Genomic DNA, 14556 nt, shown 5'->3' with positions numbered 1-14556 from the left:
AAAAAAAAAAGAAAAAAACGCTGATGCTTTCTGAAATAGATTTTATTATTGTTGTACCATTCTGGGGCACTGGAGATGACAGCTGAGAAGCAGAGAAGCTGGAGACCTGAAGCCTCCACCCTTGGCTGTGGCTGCCAAGAGAGGCCCCTGCAGAGGGAGCCCCAGGCCACGCCCAGACACCACAGCCAGCTCACAGTAGGGCCAGAGGGCACAGGCTGCTCGGGGGGTGAGGGTCCCCATGCCTGCCACCTCTCTCAGACCATAACCCACGGGGCTGGGGGCTTCCCCTGGGAGAAGGTCCTTCCCTCCCGCTTTCCCTCCCCGTGGCCCAGCCTTGGGGAAAGAAAGCAGAGACCAACTCGGGGACTGCAGCGGGCTGAGGACAAGAAGGGAGGTGGGCTTGGGGTGAAAGCCCCCCCTCACTCGCAGAGAAGGGACACTACCAGCAGTAGAGGACAGGGAGGCGGGACGACGGCAGTTAGAGACGAGGCGTTTTGGATGAACTGTAGTGTTACTCCGGACGTGAGCACGGCCTGGGTCAGTCGAATGAGATGAGCTGGGCCTCGCTGCCCTGTGCTGGCGGCCCCTGCGCCTGCGGCTGCTGGGCCACGGGGGGCTGCTGCTGGGGGGGACCGCCAGAGGGTGCCATCTGTGCAGGAGGAAAGCAGGAATGGCCCAGGGAGGAAGGCTTTTGTCCCAGCAGAGCCACAGACCCACAAGAGCTTCTAATCCATGTCCACCAAGTGCAGCTTACATGGCCTTTGGCTTTCGAGTAAATTAACGGTTTTTCTGTCTACACTTGTGGACACGCATGTCTGCCCTAAGACTTGCGTCCTCGTTCTGTCTGCTGAGAAGGGGCCTTGGGTATGTGTCTCCCCATGTGAGCAAGCGTACAGGACAATCCCCACTGGGGCCAGAGGACGCAGTGCTAAACCACGAAGGCTGAAGCTGCCCCATGGATGCTGCCGTGAGGCCCTGGGAATGGCTCACCTGCTGGTACATGGGCTGCTGCCCTGCGATGTAGGGCTGCTGGGGTGGCAGAGACGCGTCCTGGCTCGGGAGGGTGGTCATGAGATTCTGTTGCGAGAAGATGCCAGATGTGAGAAAGCAGCCCTGTGACCAGGCAGGCGGGGGTGCTTCTGGCTTGCAGCAATCCAGAGGCGACCACAAGAAGCGCCCAGAGTGTGGAGGGCGAGGAGCAGAAGGAGTGGAGCCCGCCTAGTGCCCGCCAGTCTCTCCAAGGGACCCTCAGCATCATCAACTGCTCCCCCACCCCAGCCCCAGCAGAGCCTGGAGGTCGCTGTACCTGCATGTTGTAAGGCTGGTAGCCCATGGAGACCGACTGGCTCCCCATGTAGCCCATGGTGCTGGACTGCGGAGGCTGAGAGATGGTCGGGAGGCTCTGCGGGGCCTGGGAGGCCACATTCTGCGGAGGGAATGGGTGCCGTGGGAGAAGGGGCTGGCAGTGGGGCTGGCCCTGGCAGGAGGGAAGCGGCCTTCCTGCATACCTGGTAGCCCGCTGTGGGAGTAGGCTGGTAGGATGAGTAGGCGGGGCTGGCGGTGGGTCCGGCCTGGGCCTGGGGAGCCGCCTGTGCCCCAGTGGCCCCTGCTGGGTACATGTAGGCGCTCACCATGCTGGGATCTGTGACAAACAAGACGGGAGATGCTTCAGCCAGGGCAATGGGGAGGGGAGTAACGGACGCCCGACTCTTCAGTTTTACTTTTTTTTTTGGAAGAGAGTCTCCCTCTGTCGTGCAAGCTGGAGTGCAGTGGCGTGATCCTGGCTCACTGCAACCTCTGCCTCCTGGGTTGAAGCGATTCTCCTGCCTCAGCCTCCCGAGCAACTGGGAATACAGGCGTGCACCACCACACCCGGCAAAGTTTTTGTATTTTTAGGAGAGACGGGGTTTCACCATGTTTGTCAGGCTGTTGTCGAACTCCTGACCTCAGGTGATTGGCCTGCCGTGGCCTCCTGCAGTGCTGGGATTACAGGCATGAGCCACCACCAGCCAGGAGTTTTCCTTTTTGTTGTGACTTTTGGAACCAAGTTCAGGTTTCATGTTTCTAAAAAAAGGAACATAGGCCGGGTGTGGTGGCTCACACTTGTACTTCCAGCACTTTGGGAGGCCGAGGCGGGCAGATCACGAGGGCAGGAGTTCGAGACCAGCCTCTCTAACACAGTAAAACCCTGTCTCTAATAAAAATACAAAAACTAGCTGGGCATGGTGGCGGGTGCCTGTAATCCCAGCTATGCAGAAGGTTGATGCAGGAGAACTGCTTGAACTTGGGAGGCAGAGGTTGCAGTGAGCTGAGATAGCACCATTGCACTCCAGCCTGGGCGAGAGAGCAAGATTTGGTCTCAAAAAAAATAAAATAAACCAACAAGGATGGGAGGAAAATCCTAGAATGGAATGAAATCAGAAGAAAGGAACCAAACTGTATTTGAAATAAGTGACATGGTCTGACCGATGGGAGGGAGAGTGAATCCTAGTAACTTCTGAACCCGGACTCTGGACTCCACGGCGTCAGGCTACAAATGACAGGAACTACAGACAAATGTTACACTCCAGTTACGAGGCATCGTCTTCACAGCAGGCCAGGTTGGCATTCTTAGAACCACTTTTTGTGTATTCTAGGGCTTAGCAAGTAAGTATATTGAAAACAGTGCAAAAGAAAACTGTGCTATTGGATTAAAATTGCAAGTACTGGAATTAACTCATGGATTTTTTTTTTCTTTTGAGACGGAGTTTTGCTCTGTGGCCCAGGCTGGAGGGCAATGGCATGATCTTGGCTCACGGCAGCCTCCGCTTCCAGTGATTCTCCTGCCTTAGCCTCCCAAGTAGCTGGGACTATAGGTGCGCACCACCACGCCCGGCTAATTTTGTATTTTTAGTAGAGACGGGGTTTCACCATGTTGGCCAGGCTGGTCTTGAACTCCTGAACTCCTGACCTCTGCCTCAGCCTCCCAAAGTGTTGGGATTCCAAGCATGAGCCACTGCACCTGGCTGCACTCATGGTTTTTATCATATACAAAGACGCACGTATTCACACATGCACAGACACACCTACGACCGTGCACTTGGATAAACAGACACACTTTCCAGCTCTGCTAACAACCTAGAGCTGTGGGCACACCCAGAATATTGATCTTGGCTTCTAACCAAGATCCAGATCACCCTCCACTAAAGGGAACTAGGGCTCCTTGAAGAACTGGCTGGTTCCAGGGCTGGGCATGTACAAGACGAGCACAGAGTATCTAGCAACAGAAACTCGGAAGCATCTGAAACTGAAGGCCCTACGCAACAGAGAGCCACTGACTGACGTCTCCCATGGCCACACCTGGGACATTTTGAGCATCAAAGTAACGGGGCCGGACACGGTGGCTCACGCCTGTAATCCTAGCACTTTGGGAGGCCGAGAAGGGCGGATCACTCGAGGTCAGGAATTTGAGGTCAGCTTGGGCAACACAGAAAGACCTCATTTCTACACTGTTTTTTCAGACAGAGTTTCTGTTGCTCAGGCTGGAGTGCGGAGGATAATCTCAGCTCACTGCAACCTCTGCCTCCCGAGTTCAACTGACTCTCTGCCTCTGCCTCCAGAATAGCTGGGATTACAGGCACCTGCTACCACGCCCACCTAAAGTTTGTATGTTTAGTAGAGATGAGGGTTCACCCTCTTGGCAGGATGGTCTTGATCTCCTGACCTCATGGTCCGCCCGCCTCAGCCTCCCGACGTGCTGGGACAACAGGCGTGAGCCACCACGCCCAGCCTTTTTTTTTTTTTTGAGATGGAGTCTCACTCTGTCGCCGGGGCTGGAGTGCAGTGGCCGGTTCTCAGCTCACTGCAAGCTCCGCCTCCCGGGTTTACGCCTTTCTCCTGCCTCAGCCTCCCGAGTAGCTGGGACTACAGGTGCCCGCTACCTTGCCTGGCTCGCCCGGCTAGTTTTTGTATTTTTAGTAGAGACGGGGTTTCACCGTGTTAGCCAGGACGGTCTCGATCTCCTGACCTCGTGATCCGCCCGTCTTGGCCTCCCAAAGTGCTGGGATTACAGGCTTGAGCCACCGCGCCCGGCCTTTTCTTTTTTTTAATTAGCCAGGCATGGTGACGTAATCCTGTAGTCCCAGCTACTCAAGAGGCTGAGGCGGGAGGATTGCTTGAGCCCAGGAGGTCGAGGCTGCAGTGAACCATGATCGTGGCACTGCACTCCAGCCTGGGTGACAGCAAGACTCTAAGAATAAACAGTGATGGCAGAGGAGTGTCACCTTTGAAAGAACAAACACATCTCCATGCTGCTGTGACTGACAATAAGTAGAAGAGCGGGCAGAGCACCTCCCGCCAGTGGAAAGACAACAGCAGAATTAGAAAGTGCTATTTGCCAAACACCGTAATAAAAACCGGCAACATTAGCAAAAAAATGCTAGACCTTGAGGAGTCCCAGGGTATTTGGAAAGCCTCCCCCAAGAGACATCTGATTACAAAGGGCAAGACAGTCACTTCACAGTGAAAATCCTGGCAGACCCCGTCTCAGCCGAATGGCCAAGAATGGGACTGACAGGACGCATGTCACCTGTGCCACTCTGAGGAAAAGCACAGCCTTACGGTCACCGCATGGAGACACCAGACAAACCTAAGCTGAGGACAGCCTGCTGAACGACAGGCCAGTGCTCTTGGGACAGTCGATGTCACAAAACACAAAGGCTGACTGGGAAACACTCTAGATTAAAGGCAACGTGGACGGAGGGCCGAATGCCACGCAGCAGCGGGCGTGCTGTTTACAGGACACCACTGGGACAGTCCGTGAGGGCTGAGCCTGCTATGGACGAGGATCATCCTGCTGGTTTCAGGAAATGCTCGCTGTCGCATTCAGGGGAGAGGGCAGCACCTGCCACGCGTGGACTGAAACACGGCTCCAGCAGGAAAGCCTGTGTGAGTGCATTTGTGTGAAAACGCGGGAAAGCAGGGATAACATTCACATGGGGGCAATTGGGAAAACCCTTCGCACCATTCTTACTGCTTTTCTGTAAATTCATTTAAAATAAAGACGAGGGAAAAAAGCGTGCTCTCTGCCCCGACCCGTCCTTACCAGCTGCGGTGCCGGGCATGCTGGCATAGGGGCCAGCGGCAGGGGCCGGCTGGCTCATGTACACGCCATGCATGGGGGAGCCCTCCACTGAGCCGGCGGGGCTGAAGGTGCTGGGGAAGCTGGCTGGTCCCGAGGGCTGGTAGAGCACGCCTCCGGCCGCGGGCATGGCCTGGAGCTGGGGACGAAGGAGACAGTGGTGAGAGTTGGTCCTCAGCCCACGAGCCCCTGGGTGGCAAGAGGATGGCACATACCTGGGCGTAGGGCAGGGGGAAGGCGGGCATCTGCGCACGCATCTGGACCGTCTGCTTCTGCTGCTCCAGCCGCAGCTGCCGCTCCTTCTCCTGCTCCTGCAGGCGCTGGATGGCCAGCTGCCTCTGCACCTCCAGGTACTCCTGTGCGGCAGAAAGGCGGTGGTTACGCTGGGGGCTCCCCAGCTCGCCCCGGCCCGTGGCTGGGCAGCCACTGCACCTGCTTCTTCTGCCTCATTATCTCCAGCTTCTGGGCCAGCTGGATCTGGCGCTGGCGCTCTGCCTCCTCGGCTGCCCGGCGAAGCTTCTCCCGGTGCTCTTCACGCAGGGCACTCAGCGCCCCCCGGGCATCACGGATCTGTGCCAGCTTGTCCTGCAGCCCCTCATAGTACACTGTGGGCAGACGACAGAGCAACCCTGACCGCTCCGGCACAGTGCCGAGAAGCTCCTGGGTGGAACAGACATGCAGTCTGCCCTGTGCCCAACCTTCTATAGAGGGCTCTGAAGGCACTGGGCTCTAGGGGAGGCAGGCAGAGGGTTCTGGGCAGGGCAGGGCACGGCATGGTCATCACTGAGACCACCTCCCACTGAGACCCTCTGGAGGAGACCACGGCCCCAGTGAAGGACTCACAAGAGCCCAGCATCCTCTGGGGAGGCCCTGGCCCAGGACGGCACTCACAACCCCCGGCTGCCCCCAGCCAAGGACCCGTGGCGCGGGCACCTACGCCTGCGCTCGTCCAGCTGGTTGAGCAGCTCCAGCAGCTGCGGGTGCATGCCATTGATGGACTGGAAGAGCGAGAGCACGGCCGAGTCGTTGGTGATGCTGCGGCCCCGCATGTGGTTACTCTTCATGCGGTTCACGAAGGTGGTGACGGCGTTCTGCAGCGCCTTCAGGAACTGCTCGTGGCTCTCCTCGGACTCACCGTTGTGGAACGGTGGCTGCAGGCAGAGCAGGGTTCTGGATGAGTGCGGCCACGCCCCAGCCAGCCTCCCCAGTGGGGCCTGGGATGGAGGCACCCGGCTGCACTCAAGCCTGGAGCACAGTCCGTCTGCTCCTTATGGAAGCTACCCCTTCTACAGCCGAGGAAGGCGAGGCCCTGGAGGCGGGGCCCTTGTCCAGCAGCAAGCCCTGCTCAGGACGGAGCGGGCTCAGGGCCCCATGCCTGCTGGCATGGGGCCTGCCTCCCTCTCCAAGGCCCTGTGCTCTGACAGCCAACCAGCCCAGAAGCCCCAGGTAAGGCCAAGGCCACATCTGGTAGTTCTAGACTGCTCTGAAATATTCAGGTCCATGTTAGGTCCACAGACTGGCCCCAGCTCCGGACCACAGCCTGGTGCAGACAGTTTCCATTGGGAGAGGCCACTAAGGGCAGGGCAGGCCGGGGCTGGGCTGGGGCAGACACCCTTGCTCTGGCACAGCCCTCTGGGTAGGGCAGGCACCTGTGCCATGTGCCTGGTGCTACGAGCCTGGAGGCCGTATTTTGCCCTGGCCCGTGGAGGGAGCCACAGCTTACCTCACTAAAGGGGCCACCAGAGGGAGGAATGGGCTGAGAGTCTGTCTCCGGGAGGGGGTTCTGGAAGAGAGAGAATGAGTGGGGCCTCCGACCTGTCCCGCATCCACCCCTTCCAAGGGACCCTGCCACGAGGAATGCCGGGAGCAGCCCCTCACCTCCACCACGGTGGTGGGGGCTGCGTGCCCCTCCCCAGGCTGTGCAGCCGGCTCCGTCAGGGGCACGGGCGCCGACGGCGTGGGGCTCTTACGAGCCTCCTCCTGCTTCTTCTCCCAGTAGTTCCGGTTGAGATACCGCGCGAGCTGCAGGCAACAAGGGGGTCACTCCCAAGGCCAGAAACCGTGAGAGGACATACCTCACACCAGGCCTTACCTCAGGGTCGATGTCCTCAGCCAGAGGCGCCGACGAGTTCTGGGGAGAAAGGGACATCTGAGTGTCACAGGCGACAGGACAGTTGCTCGGGCAGGGACAGGGATGGCCCCAGTGCGGCAGATCCTGGAGACCAGAGCTGCAGCCTGGGCCCTCCCTCCGTGCCCTCCTCTGGTTCCTGGCATCTCAGTGACCATCTTTTCTCCTCTTCCAGATGCTTAGAACTCCACAGAGGCCGGCAGCACTGCCGTCCTATGAGACTCCTAACCTTGCTATGGGAGGAACAGGGCAGCACTGGGCCAGCCCTGGGGCCTCAACGTGGACACTGGACAGCCCCCATGGTCCTGCATGTGGGGCCCTGGCCAACAGCCCGGGAAGGAGGGGAAGAAGGGAAGGGGTGGCTCACTGGGGCAGAGCTGTTCTGAGCCCCTGGGCCTGCAGCGGCCTGGCCACTCCACAGAACCTACAAAATTCTCAACCTGCTGTCCCTGACCCAACCCCCTGCAAAACAGGCTGCCTCTTCACCTCCTACTGAGAGCGGGGCTGAGGCCAGGGAGAGGTGATGTGGATGCCCCAGAAAACAAGTCTTTCAGTTCCTGTGGGGCGGGAGGGGTGTGGAAGAGACGGGGTCTCACCAGCAAGGCGCCTCCCCCACAGCCTGTCCCATGTCCTCAGTCCCAAGGGCCAAACCAGGGACCGAGAGGAACGGGGGCCTGGAGCCGTGGGGCTCTGCCCTGATGTCTGCCCGTGTGCTAGGGCTGTCGTCTCTGGGAAGCCCAGGGACCTGCATCCCCGCCAGCCGTACTGTATCAGCCCGGGGACCCCATCCCCTATCAACCCTACTGCTTTCCGGGAGAGGCAGCTCCAGCCTGAGGGCCACTCACCACAGGTGACGAGTACAGGCTGCTGGCGGGGGGCGCCGAGGAGGCTGAGGGCGTGGGCTCTGCCTTGGGGTACGAAGTGTACGTGGACTTCTGTCTCTGAGTCAGAATTAGGAGGGGCGTCACTCAGGTGCAGGAGCTGCCCCTCTGGCTCCACCGCAGCACATCCAGGGGAGCTGGGCCCTTCCTGAGGCTGCCCCACCCCACCCGGCTTACCAGCCTCTCCTTCTCCTCTGCCTCCGACTGTGACAGCGCCAGGGCCAGCTGCAGCTCCTCCTCCTCCTGCAGGGCCGTCTCATCCCTCTTGGGGGGCAGCTGAGGACAAGCGGGGAGGGTGAGGGGGGCCCCGGGGAAGACGTGCCCACGGGACGGAGAGGGTTGAATACCTGGGACTGCTGAGACAGGGGGCTGGTCAGGTACTCGGGGGGCAGCTCAGTGCTGGAAGTGGCCTTTCCTTCCGCTTTCCTGTGGGCACAAGGGATGCTGCAGGTGACCATGCGCTGATGCCACCCTGCCCCCGCCAGAGCTCTCAGCTGCACCTCCAGGGGCTCCTCTAAGTGTCCTCACAGAGTGAGGACGGTGGTGAAACAGCCACAGTGTCCCAATGGCCACACGCTAGAGCAGAGCAGGGCAGGACTCGAGGGCATCACACCAGCCACAAGGGCTTGGGTGAGTTCCTCTCCTGAAAATGGACATTCAGGACACCAGCCAGGCCTGCGAAGACCTTCCTGCGGCACTCGGGAAACCAAACACAGCGCTGCCACTGTGGGATGGGCCCCACCCAAGAAGGGGCAGACCAGGGAGCACCTGTCACGCCCAGTAAGCTCTTCTGGGGCACCCCAGGCAGTCCAGGGGCCACAGGCTCACAGCATGGTCGCAGTTTCAAACCACGCACGCTGACCTTCAACCTAGGTCTCTTTTCTTTTTTTTTTCTTGAGGTAGTTTTGCTCCATCGCCCAGGCTGGAGTGCATGGCGCGATCTCGGCTCACTGCAACCTCCAACTCCTGAGTTCAAGCAATTCTCCTGCCTCAGCCTCCCGAGTAGCTGGGACTGTAGGCACCCGCCACCACGCCCAACCAATTTTTGTATTTTAAGTAGAGACAGGATTTCACCATGTTGGCCAGGATGGTTTTGATCTCTTGGTCTCATGATCTGCCCACCTCAGCCTCCCCAAGTGCTGGGATTACAGGTGTGAGCCACCGCGCCCGGCCGACCTGGGGCTCTCTTCTAAAAGAAAAGTCCACGTGAGCCAGACCCGCACAGCCCCGGGACAGGGAAACACCGGCCAGCGTGTGTGTGTGAAAGCAGCAATGGTGTTGGAATACCCTGCCATGGAGCCGCTGGATCACAGCAGACTCACGCATGTGGGCAGTGGCTGCGACGGACGGGACACTGACGTGGCTCAAGGCAAGTTCTTTTTTTTTTTTTTGAGAGGAGTCTTGCTCTGTCACCCAGGCTGGAGTGCAGTGGTGCGATCTCGGCTCACCGGAAGCTCTGCCTCCAGGGTTCACGCCATTCTCCTGCCTCAGCCTCCCGAGTAGCTGAGACTACAAGTGTCCGCCACCACGCCCGGCTAATTTTTTTTTGTATTTTTAGTAGAGACGGGGTTTCACCGTGTTAGCCAGGATGGTCTTGATCTCCTGACCTCATGATCCACCCGCCTCGGCCTCCCAAAGTGCTGGCATTACAGGAGTGAGCCACCGCGCCCGGCCAAGTTCTTCTTAGTTACAGGAAGGAAAAGGAACTTCCCGGGCAGCAGCCCATCACCAGACATGGCTGGCTTGGGTGGGACGCCCTGCGGAGGGCATGGCCTCACTCCTGAGCTCCCCGAACCTAAGCAGGTGGAAGCCTCAGACCTGAACAGAGGGCCAAGGGGCCACGGCCTGACTTTCCAGAAATGTCCACGGAGCGACACAAGGAGGCAATGACATGGTCCAAAAAAAGGGAACTAAGGAGGGAGCGCAGCCCACACAAAAAACACGCGCGACCCAGGCCAGACCCACGGCGATGCTGCCGGGACTACGGCAGAAACGGAACTGTGGACCACAGAGCAGAAACCAACGCTGGGGGCAGCACAGTCCTGAGCAACCACTGTGGCCACGAGAGCACTGTCCCTCTCAGGGACCGCACGCGAAGATCTGGGTGCCGAGGGGCATGGCGTCTGCACTCATGCAAATTCAGGATAAAACCCGTGTGAACACGCGCACACGCGGGAGAGGGGAGGCAGAGCAAACTCTGTGGCAAAACACCGACCGCTGAGGCACCGGCCACGGCCCCGCAGCTTCTCTGTGCTACTCTTGCAACTTTTCTGTAAGTTTTATTCCAAAAGTTGAAATGCAAACGAATCCAAACCCGAACCCAAGCAACAGGTCTGTCGGGCAGCCTCGGTCCCCGGAGCCGCAGTGCCCAGACTCGCACACCCACCCGCCCTAGTGGGGCAGGGTCCGAGGGCATGCGGCCACCCTGGCTTTCCCTTGACCTTCCAGCTGCTGTGCGGTGAGAGCCCTCTGGGGTCTGCAGGCCTTGGGCACCATGGCCAACAGGGACAGAAAGGCCAGCCTGGAGATCCTGCCCCGCCGCAGCCCGAGCGGGGGCGGGGACTCGCCTGTTCAGCTGCTCGTAGCAGGGCTCGCACATGCGGGCGGGCACTCACCTGTTCAGCTGCTCGTAGCAGGGCTCGCACACGCGCACTTCCTTCTCGATGCCGAACTTGGGGATGGTGGAGTACTTGGAGGAACACTTGCCACAGAAGATCTGGCCACACGCCCGGCAGTGGTGCTGCAAGACGGGGGTCTGGTCACAGGCACTGGGGACCCTGATGTGCCACCTGGCCCAGAACCGCTCCGTACAACACAAGCTGAGCCTCACAGGTGGGGGAAGGCAGGGGACAAGCAGAACAAATGCCTGGGAGGACACTAAGGCCAAGGAACCTGGACACGCTCCCAGGAATCTCAATACCAGCCACCGTTTTGGGGAAAATAAAATAAGTTACAAAGAAGGGCAAAGACAAAATATATATCCATTGTGCTGACAAGAGCTTTTGTAAGTGCAGTGGGTGCTGGAAGCTGCTGACACCCCAAACCCCAAGCATTCCCAGTTGCCAGCCTGGAGGGGGCTTTGGTGTGAAGACGGCTCGAGGGGTCAGAATCCAGATGGGCTACACCACACAGAGAAGCGGACCACATGGCCCTGGCAAGCAGGAGAGTGACTGTGGCAAGGCCTGTAGCCCTAGTTTTAAGACATTATAATTCCAGAGTGAGGCTGGGCCCGGCCCAGGCAACGGCATCAGGCCCTCATGTGGGCCCTCCCTGTCCCCTTCCTGACGCCCCACTGCCACCCACTGGGAGCTGCAGTCACCTCCTGAACCACCCACCAGGAGGGAAAGACCCAGCTGGGACGGTGGCCTTGCACACGGCAGGGGACCTGGCGTCTGGCCAGGGCTGTAGACAGAGCCCCCCAGGTGGGAACTCACCTTACGGGTCATCACCCCGAACTGCACCCTGCAGCGGTGGCATTCCTCAGCATCCACCCAGTCCGGAGCCTGAGGAGGGGCGGCGGTCAGGACCACATCGCTCCCCTCCCCACCAGCTCCAGAGGCACAGAGTCCCCTGCCCCACAGAAGGGAATGGACCCAGAGAGGACCCTAGCACAAGAGAGAGCAATGCCCCGGGCCGCCCTCCCAGCGGCGTGGCCTGGGGTGAAGCTGCTGAGGCCTGAGGAAGGGGCTTCCTCATCAAAAGCACTTGTTTTCCTTTCCTGAGCCCCCAGCCACTCTAAAGGCCCTCGAGCCACGTCTCCACCTCGCCCTCCAGAGACGGCTGCTACGCCTCCGCCCAGGACACACAGGCATCCTCAGCTCGCAGACAGATGGGAGCTTAGCCACCAACCCCCAAGCAAGCCAGACTCCCAGCGCTCCCCCCCTTCACGCTTCCTGAGCAGCCCAATCCAGGACCCCCGGCGGCCGCCCACACTCACTCTCTCAGCAGCAAACATGGCATCGCTCTCTTTGAATTCTGGAAAGACGTGTCCTGGGGAGAGGAGGCATGGTCACCGCCCGCTCCTGCCTGGCCTGCGAGACCTCCCGAAGCTCTTCCTCACTCCTGGCCGCTGTGACACAGCAGTGACTGTGCACCCAAGTGAGGGCATCTGGGGGACCGAGACAGCCTCCTGCCCGCAAGGCTGGTGTCTCCATGGAGCCTCCGTCCTCGCTGTGGCGGCACACGAGAGCCAGGCCCTGCTGCCCGCTTCCTGAGACACCGCTCCCCCGCCACCAGGGCATCAGGCCCCTGCGCGGCCCTGCCTGCTGAGTGGCTCCCTCACCCTCTGCTCCCTGGCCAGGGCTCCCACTGTTCCTGAGGACAAGGCCTTGAGCTATTCTTTTTTTTTTGAGACGGAGTCTCGCTCTGCCGCCCAGGCTGGAGAGCAGTGGTGCGATCTCAGCTCACTGCAAGTTCCGCTTCCTGGGTTCAAGAAATTCTCCCGCCTCAGCTTCCCGAGTAGCTGGGACTACAGGTGCCCGCCACCACGCCCGGTTAATTTTTGTAATTTTAGTGGAGACGGGGTTTCACCATGTTGGCCAGGCTGGTCTCGATCTCCTGACCTCAAGTGATCGGCCTGCCTCTGCCTCCCAAAGTTCTGGGATTACAGGCGTGAGCCACCGCGCCCGGCCGGCCTCAAGCTATTCTTGAGACACAAGACCCCAGAGAAAATCCAGGAAAGCTCCCACCCCAGGAAGGAGACATGAGCACAGACCACCAGCATCCACTACCCCAAAGTTGAGAGCCCAAGGCGGCTCGTGCAGCACCCCCTGCGTTTGTCCACACTGGTCCTGCCCACCCTGCAGCCACAGGGCAAGCGTCCAACTCCTGCAGAGGGGACACACCAGTCCTGGAGCCCGGAGCCCGCCCCATTCCCCACACTCTCGGCCTCGTCTTTAGCAGAGCTCAGGGCCACACAGGACCTGCACGGATGGGAGCAGCCATGCCCACCTCTCTCTCACTGAGTGGGCCCCGAGCACCAGCCAAGACCTCCAAATGCATCCTGAAGCCCCGACCTCTCTGCATGATCCCCCAGTTCTCCACGGCCGCAACGGCCAGGAGGAACCTTCAAGAAACACACCTCGGCCGCCACAGCCGAGACAAAACCACCAGAGGCCTCCTGCTGCGTCGAGAGCAACGCTGAACTCCAGCCCACAGCCCGAAGGCCGTCGCTGTGCAGGCCCGGCCGCGCTCTCCTCTGGGCACACTGGCCACCTTTCTGCCCTGGGGCCTCAACCCTGAGTGTCTGCCCACGAGTGCTGTCTGCCCGCTCATGCCAGCTCTGACTTCTGTTCCAGTCTCGACACTCGGGACAGCTCTTCCAGAGGCCTTCCCTGACAGCACAGCCAACCCGGCGCCCCGGAGTCCTGCCACGCTGACACAGACTGTCTGCTGCCTTTTCACCTGCGTGTTGTCTAACATCACTGCCTGCCTCTGCCCGTGGCTCATGGGTCCAGAGAGGCAGGAGCCGGTCTGAGCCCGCCCTCACACACACGGTCTTCCCCGGCTCCGGACCACAGCCCTCCTCCCCCCACCACGGGGAGCAGCCCATCTTCCCAGGCCCCTCGCCACTGTGCCCGCTGGGCCTGACTGTCCAACAGCTCCAAGCCTTGGTCTGGTTCCAACCTCGGTCCTGACTCACCCTCCACCTTCATGATCTGGTAGGTGTCCTGGACCACCTTGTACTTCGGCTCATTCCGGAAGGCATGCGCCCAGGCCTGGATCAGGTACAGGATCTTGTTACGGACGTTTACCTCCACTTGTCTCTGCAGGCAGGGAGGAGGGGGTGAGGGTCGCAGGAGACTCCAGGCGCCAGAGGCCTCGGTGTGAGGAAGCCGCTGGCAGACCCCAGCCTCTGAGCAGAAGTGGCTGACACAGAGGCCAGGGAGGGCCCCGAGTGGGGCATGGGGGCGACGCACCAACCTGTTCCCAGACCCTGACTTCAAACCTCATGCCTGCCTCTACTTGCTCAAGACTATGGCTCTTCTCTAACCACTGCCAAAAACCAGGAGGCTCACTGGAGTCAAACAACACCGTGTCTCTGTGCTCCTGACCATCTGTCTCTCCCTTTCCCCACGGGACCCGCCCAGCCACGATCCCCGGTTTCCGTCAGGCTCCAACAGGCAGGGCCCAGCAGGCCTGACGGCGGCAGCATAGTGTTGGGGCTGAGAACACGGGGCACTGCGGGACTCCGGCTATGCCCCTCCTTCCAGTCACAGCCGGGGAGACGCCAGGGGGCAACTGCTCCAGAAACGCCCCCAAATTCAGAGTGGGCTCCGAGCCCCCTGCAGCCACCCTTCCCCCAGGTGAAAGCACACCCTGGCCTTGCACCTAAGGCCCTCTCAAGGATGCCATCCCAGTGTGGTGTGCAGGATGGCGTGCGATCAGAGGCTGCTTCAGGGAAGCTCTGGGGCATCCGCACTGCGGCC

General features: G+C 60.1%; 1 protein-coding gene across 1 annotated transcript in view; it reads right to left on the bottom strand.

The window, feature by feature from the left end:
- Positions 1–24: 24 nt before the first annotated feature.
- HGS (hepatocyte growth factor-regulated tyrosine kinase substrate) overlaps positions 25–14556 on the bottom strand; it is an 18526-nt gene continuing 3994 nt past the window's right edge. Inside the window, exons 5-22 of the mRNA XM_023211556.2 lie at positions 13770–13893; positions 12066–12118; positions 11563–11631; positions 10744–10868; positions 8476–8554; positions 8306–8404; positions 8093–8188; positions 7212–7250; positions 6998–7141; positions 6843–6902; positions 6057–6270; positions 5552–5724; positions 5335–5475; positions 5084–5258; positions 1509–1642; positions 1307–1426; positions 991–1077; positions 25–649 (exon numbers count right to left, since the gene is read on the bottom strand). Of these exons, the coding sequence (XP_023067324.1) occupies positions 539–649; positions 991–1077; positions 1307–1426; positions 1509–1642; positions 5084–5258; positions 5335–5475; positions 5552–5724; positions 6057–6270; positions 6843–6902; positions 6998–7141; positions 7212–7250; positions 8093–8188; positions 8306–8404; positions 8476–8554; positions 10744–10868; positions 11563–11631; positions 12066–12118; positions 13770–13893 (2043 nt within the window). The 3' untranslated portion in view covers positions 25–538. The remainder of the gene's footprint in view (positions 650–990; positions 1078–1306; positions 1427–1508; positions 1643–5083; positions 5259–5334; positions 5476–5551; positions 5725–6056; positions 6271–6842; positions 6903–6997; positions 7142–7211; positions 7251–8092; positions 8189–8305; positions 8405–8475; positions 8555–10743; positions 10869–11562; positions 11632–12065; positions 12119–13769; positions 13894–14556) is intronic.

This window comes from Piliocolobus tephrosceles, chromosome 16 (genome assembly GCF_002776525.5).
Source record: "Piliocolobus tephrosceles isolate RC106 chromosome 16, ASM277652v3, whole genome shotgun sequence".
In the NCBI taxonomy this organism is placed as follows: Eukaryota; Metazoa; Chordata; class Mammalia; order Primates; family Cercopithecidae; genus Piliocolobus; species Piliocolobus tephrosceles.
The sequence above is the reverse complement of the archived record's forward strand: the minus strand, read 5'-3'. Positions and strand labels throughout refer to the sequence as shown.